This window comes from Argentina silus, assembly GCF_951799395.1.
Source record: "Argentina silus genome assembly, contig: scaffold_439, whole genome shotgun sequence".
NCBI lineage: Eukaryota > Metazoa > Chordata > Actinopteri > Argentiniformes > Argentinidae > Argentina > Argentina silus.
The window spans coordinates 499-7,500 of record NW_028152435.1 but is presented as its reverse complement, the minus strand read 5'-3'; the positions used below and the strand labels follow the sequence as shown (position 1 = coordinate 7,500).

Genomic DNA, 7,002 nt, shown 5'->3' with positions numbered 1-7,002 from the left:
GCGAGAGGGTGTGGGGGAGGCCGGGGGGGTAAACGGAGGAGGCAGGGGGAGAGAGGGTGTGGGGGAGTTAACGGGGGAGGCAGAAGGTTAAAGACACAAAGAGGAAGATGCTGAACAGCTGACATATACAGCACCTTCAGAAAGTATTCAGACCCCTTCACTTTTTCCACATTTTGTTGTGTTATAGACTCAATTTAAAATGGATTAAATTAAAAGAATTTGCCATCAATCTACACACAATACCCCAGAATGACAAAGTGAAAACAGGTTTTTTGACATCATGTACATAAGTACTCAGACCCTTTGCTATGACACTCTTAAAATTAGCTTAAAATGCAAAAATGTCAAATCAACAAATTACTCAATGAGTTGAATTGAGTCCATCTTAATGCAAGCATAATAGTTCATGTCATTTTGGAATTTATAACTTTGTTTTTATAGGGTCTCTGGTTTGCATAGGAATCAATGACTCACTGTGTAGATTAGGATGTCACGACCAACTCAGCAAATGAACTATTATCCTATTTATTATCCTGTCCTAATAACTATTATCATCATTAAGATGGACTCAATTCAACTTATTCAGTGATTTGTTGATGACAGCTAATTTTAAGAGTGTCTCCTCCTCCCAACAACACACTCCTCACAACAACACAACACACACTCCTCACAACACAACACACACTCCTCACAACAACACACACTCCTCACAACAACACACTCCTCACAACAACACACACTCCTCACAACACAACACACACTCCTCACAACAACACACTCCTCACAACACAACACACACTCCTCACAACACAACACACACTCCTCACAACACAACACACACTCCTCACAACAACACACACTCCTCACAACACAACACACACTCCTCACAAAAACACACACTCCTCACAACACAACACACTCCTCACAACAACACACACTCCTCACAACAACACACACTCCTCACAACAACACACACTCCTCACAACAACACACTCCTCACAACAACAACACACTCCTCACAACAACACACACTCCTCACAACACAACACACACTCCTCACAAAAACACACACTCCTCACAACACAACACATACTCCTCACAACAACACACACTCCTCACAACAACACAACACACACTCCTCACAACAACACACACTCCTCACAACAACACACACTCTTGACAACAACACAACACACACTCCTCACAACAACACACACTCCTCACAACAACACACTCCTCACAACACAACACACACTCCTCACAACAACACAACACACACTCCTCACAACAACACACTCCTCACAACAACACACTCCTCACAACAACACACACTCCTCACAACAACACACTCCTCACAACAACACACTCCTCACAACAACACACACTCCTCACAACAACACACTCCTCACAACAACACACTCCTCACAACAACACACACTCCTCACAACAACACAACACACACTCCTCACAACAACACACTCCTCACAACAACACACTCCTCACAACAACACACACTCCTCACAACAACACACTCCTCACAACAACACACTCCTCACAACAACACACACTCCTCACAACAACACACACTCCTCACAACAACACACTCCTCACAACAACACACTCTAAATACTTATGTACATGTCAAAAAACCTGTTTTCACCAGGTGTGACACCCAGCTGACAGGTTGTCATTCCTACCTGAAGAAGGCAGAGGCAGGAGCAGCAGGTACACAGCTACACTTAACCCCTTCATTACCCCTCGCTTTTTCTCTCTCCAGGGACGGACAGAACTGATGGGACAACTGTTCTAGAACTCTCCAAGCCTCTGTGGTGTTGGTGTCCCTCCTCACCGCCGTGCAGACTCAGCCTGACAACGTCTCTCTAGTCCAAAAAAACTAATGAAGGAATCTGATTTGGAAGAAAGACGTCTGAGGAGGAGAGGAGAGCAGGTGAGAACAGGTCGAGCAAGGACTGGGTCACCAATGACACGCCACAGGGCCGGGATGGTCCACCAATGACATGCCACAGGGCCGGGATGGTCCACCAATGGCATTGAGAGGCTTTCACTTCCTCCTCAGATTCCTTCCTTCCAGTCCACCACCTGCCCTTTTCTCTCTCTCTCTCTCAGGTTGCGCCTCTGAGATTTGAGTAAAGCTATTTCACTTCCAAAGCAGACACCTAATATGGTCGTCTTTGTCTGAGAGGGAAGTTTGTAAACAGCCAGAGTCATCAGAGAGAGAGGGAGAGAGGGAGAGAGGGAGAGAGGGAGAGGGGGAGAGGGGGAGAGAGGGAGAGAGGGAGAGAGAGAGGGGGGGAGAGGGAGAGAGGGAGAGAGGGAGGGGGAGAGGGGGAGAGGGGGAGAGAGGGAGAGGGAGAGGCTACTCTAAGGAGGGTAGAGGTGTGTTTGAGCCTGGAAAATAAAATTCTATTCAATTCAAAGTGTATTTGTCATTACAGGGATACAGGGTATTACAGCGTATCACAGGGTATTACAGAGATACAGGGTATTACAGGGTATTACAGGGTATTACAGGGATACAGGGTATTACAGGGTATTACAGGGATACAGGGTATTACAGGGTATTACAGGGTATTACAGGGATACAGGGTATTACAGGGATATAGGGTATCACAGGGTATTTTAGGGATACAGGGTATTACAGGGTATTACAGCGATACAGGGTATTACATGGATACAGGGTACTACAGGGTATCACAGGGTATTACAGGGTATTACATGGATACAGGGTATTACAGGGTATTACATGGATACAGGGTATCACAGGGTATTACAGGGTATTACATGATTACAGGGTTGGGGCAGCTATCTCTTCAACAATACGACAATCAACAATGTAATGTAATAATAATACTAATAATACTACTACTAATAATAATAATCATAATCATAATAATCATAATAATCATAATAATCATAAGGTGGCAGCAGAACACAGAACAGTGTTGGTGAAACAGAAGAATGACCTGTCTCCCTGTCTCTCTAACCTGTCTCCCTGTCTCTCTAACCTGTCTCCCTGTCTCTCTAACCTGTGACCTGTCTCCCTGTCTCTCTAACCTGTGATCTGTCTCCCTGTCTCTCTCTAATCTGTGACCTGTCTCCCTTTCTCTCTCTAACCTGTCTCCCTTTCTCTCTAACCTGTGATCTGTCTCCCTGTCTCTCTCTAATCTGTGACCTGTCTCCCTGTCTCTCTCTAATCTGTGACCTGTCTCCCTGTCTCTCTCTCATCTGTGATCTGTCTCCCTGTCTCTCTCTCATCTGTGACCTGTCTCCCTGTCTCTCTCTAATCTGTGACCTCTGGGTGATCATGAGGATGTGGAGGCTACCTATCCCCAGGCTAGCAGGCTAGCTACCTATCCCCAGGCTAGCAGGCTAGCTACCTATCCCCAGGCTAGCAGGCTAGCTACCTATCCCCAGGCTAGCAGGCTAGCTACCTATCCCCAGGCTAGCAGGCTAGCTACCTATCCCCAGGCTAGCAGGGTTACATATCCCCAGGCTAGCTAGGGTTACATATCCCCAGGCTAGCAGGGTTACATATCCCCAGGCTAGCAGGGTTACATATCCCCAGGCTAGCAGGTAAGCAGGCTAGCAGGGTGAAGGCTAAAGGAGGCTGAAGGAGGCTGAAGAAGAAAGAGGCTGGAGGAGGCTAAAGGAGGCTGAAGGAGGCTAAAGGATGCTGGAGGAGGCTAAAGGATGCTGGAGGAGGCTGAAGGAAGCTGAAGGAGGCTAAAGGATGCTGGAGGAGGCTGAAGGAAGCTGAAGGAGGCTGGAGGAGAAGGAGGCTGAAGAAGAAGGAGGCTGAAGGAGGCGGAAGGAGGCTGAAGGAAGCTGGAGAAGAAGGAGGCTGAAGGAGGCGGAAGGAGGCTGAAGGAAGCTGGAGAAGAAGGAGGCTGGAGGAGGCTGAAGGAGGCTGAAAGAGGCTGAAGGAGGCTGAAGGAGGCTGGAGGAGAAGGAGGCTGAAGGAAGCTGGGGAAGAAGGAGGCTGAAGGAGGCTAAAGGAGGCTGGAGGAGGCTGGAGGAGGCTGGAGGAGGTTGAAGGAGGCTGAAGGAGGATGGAGGAGGCTGAAGGAGGCTGGAGGAGGTTGAAGGAGGCTGAAGGAGGATGGAGGAGGCTAAAGGAGGCTGGAGGAGCTGAAAGAGGCTGGAGGAGGCTGGAGGAGGCTGGAGGAAGCTGATCATCCCAGTCAGTGAAAGAGCAGTTCCAAACCAGGAAACAAAATCCATATAATACAACAGGATGATCAAATCAAGCAGTGATTGGCCAAGAAGCATTCCAGCTGCTCTGATATCCACGATACAAAATATAATCCTTTTGCGTTACTGATTAAATAACACACACACACACACACACACACACACACACACACACACACACACACACACACACACACACACACACACACACACACACAGACTCTGCCCTAGGGTCAAGGCCTAAACAACGATGGTGTCATTCCTGTCAACTAACAATAACACAAATGGTATTCAGGTGTTAAATTAGCTCTTTATTTCAATACAACATTCAACACAACAATTTACATTTACAATGAACAGAGCTGAAATCAGTAACAGTCATACATTTGCTAAAATATTTCATAATTTCTTCACAGGAAATATACATACATTCACATTTGTTGAAGCCCTTTTGCATAAAGACATATGCGATATATAAAACTGGGGAACTACAGAGATGAGACCCAGGTAGAGGTCTGAACTACAGACCCAGATGGAGGTCTGAACTACAGACCCAGGTGGAGGTCTGAACTACACCCAGGTAGAGGTCTGAACTACAGACCCAGGTAGAGGTCTGAACTACAGACCCAGGTGGAGGTCTGAACTACAGACCCAGGTAGAGGTCTGAACTACAGACCCAGGTGGAGGTCTGAACTACAGACCCAGGTAGAGGTCTGAACTACAGACCCAGGTAGAGGTCTGAACTACAGACCCAGATAGAGGTCTGAACTACAGACCCAGGTGGAGGTCTGAACTACAGACCCAGGTAGAGGTCTGAACTACAGACCCAGGTAGAGGTCTGAACTACAGACCCAGGTGGAGGTCTGAACTACAGACCCAGATAGAGGTCTGAACTACAGACCCAGGTGGAGGTCTGAACTACAGACCCAGGTAGAGGTCTGAACTACAGACCCAGGTGGAGGTCTGAACTACAGACCCAGGTGGAGGTCTGAACTACAGACCCAGGTAGAGGTCTGAACTACAGACCCAGGTAGAGGTCTGAACTACAGACCCAGGTGGAGGTCTGAACTGTGAGTGGTTGATTGAGAACATGATTGGTTGTTATTACACCCTAGAGACTCAAATCAACCCATCGACCATCTAGAACATCTATTTCTATCACAGGAAACAACAAAAAGCACCTAACCCTATTTACAACAAAGGAAGGACAAAATACTGATTCAAATATGAAGATATCAGAAACTTCTACACGACAAAATGTATTTATACTTTTAGCATTTTGCTTTCGCCCTCACATCCTCATCCCTCTACCACGACGTCGTCATGGGAACATCAACAGTGTGGATCATTCTACAAGTTTCCAGATGCTGTCTGTAATCTGTGGCACTCAGAGAACAGGGCCGTGAGTTTGGTTCTGGAGGAAGACGTCTGCCTGTCATAGCAACAGCCATCACAGGACGCATGGACAGTTTCTGCTAAATGTCCTTGATACTAAAATCTCTTCAGCATTGCATTGTGTGTATGTATGTGCGTGTGTGTGTGTGTGTGTATGTGTGTGTGTGTGTGTGTGTGTGTGTGTGTGTGTGTGTGTGTGTGTGTGTGTGTGAGTGTCCATGTTGGTGTGTGTGTGTGTGTGTGTGTGTGTGTGTGTGTGTGTGTGTGTGTGTGTCTGTCTTTGTCTGTTAGTTGGTCTGTTTTTTCTGTTCATCATTATTGATTATGTCTGTCAAAAAGAGAAAAAACTATAAAAATAATTATACAAAAAAAAAAAACTAAAATCTCTTCAGCAACTTTTTCTTTCTAGTGTAACATTGCATTTCTGGTCTGTTTGTATCAACGACACAACGTCGCTGTTCTTCTGGATGAAATAAAGATCATCAAACTCCACACTTGCTTTGGTGAAGTTGATCAGAATCCTCTTCCTCCCAACCGTCTTCTGACGTCTCATCTTGATTCAAGACTTCAGACAACTGGCATCAAAAAGACTTTCATTAAAATGGCCAAGAAACCATTCTTGGCTATGCTTTAGTTAAACTACTGAAACAAGGTTAGCTACAGTGGGGGAAGTCTAAAGTGATGATATCCCCGGGCCCTTCTCAATTGTCAGAGTGGGGTGGGGAGGGAGTGGGGGTGGGGTGGGGTGCGGTGGGGTGGGGGGCGGAAGTGGTGAGGCGTCTCATGTGCGCGCCATCTTGTGGACGCCAGGGGAATTGTGATAGGTCTGAGGAGAGAAGACAGGATATGACATCAGTGATGTCCCAGTTCACTGACAATATACAGGATACCATGTGAAAGGATACCATGGAATGAAATGTTTCAGGGTGAGCAACTCCTCAACGCAACTATCAGACGATATCAGTTTCTCAAAACTCTGGAGCCTGTGTGTGTGGAATGTGTGTGTGTGTGTCCATGTGTGTCTATGTGTGTGTGCGTGTACGTGTGTGTGTGTGTGTGTGTGTGTGTGTGTGTGTGTGTGTGTGTGTGTGTGTGTGTGCGTGTGTGTGTGTGTGTGTCTGTGTGTGTGTGTGTGGTACCCTCATGGCGGTGGAGATCCAGGGCAGGAAGCGGGCCACGCGGGTGTAGACCCCGGGCTTCTTGGCCATGGCACAGCCCGTCCCCCAGCTGACCACGCCCAGGAGGCGGTACCGACACGACTTAGACAGGCTGTCCTGGGCCACCAGCGGACCCCCGCTGTCCCCCTGGGGAGACATACACACACACACACACACACACACACACATACAGAGACACAGACACAGAGACACAGACACACGCAGACACAGACACACA

General features: G+C 47.3%; 1 protein-coding gene across 1 annotated transcript in view; it reads right to left on the bottom strand.

Moving 5' to 3' along the window:
* Window positions 1-1,934, bottom strand: part of LOC310824822 (uncharacterized protein) — a 5,358-nt gene extending 3,424 nt beyond the window's left edge. Inside the window, exon 1 of the mRNA XM_083698074.1 lies at window positions 1,698-1,934. Within this exon, the coding sequence (XP_083554200.1) occupies window positions 1,698-1,752 (55 nt within the window). The 5' untranslated portion in view covers window positions 1,753-1,934. The remainder of the gene's footprint in view (window positions 1-1,697) is intronic.
* Between the last annotated feature and the right edge of the window lie 5,068 nt (window positions 1,935-7,002).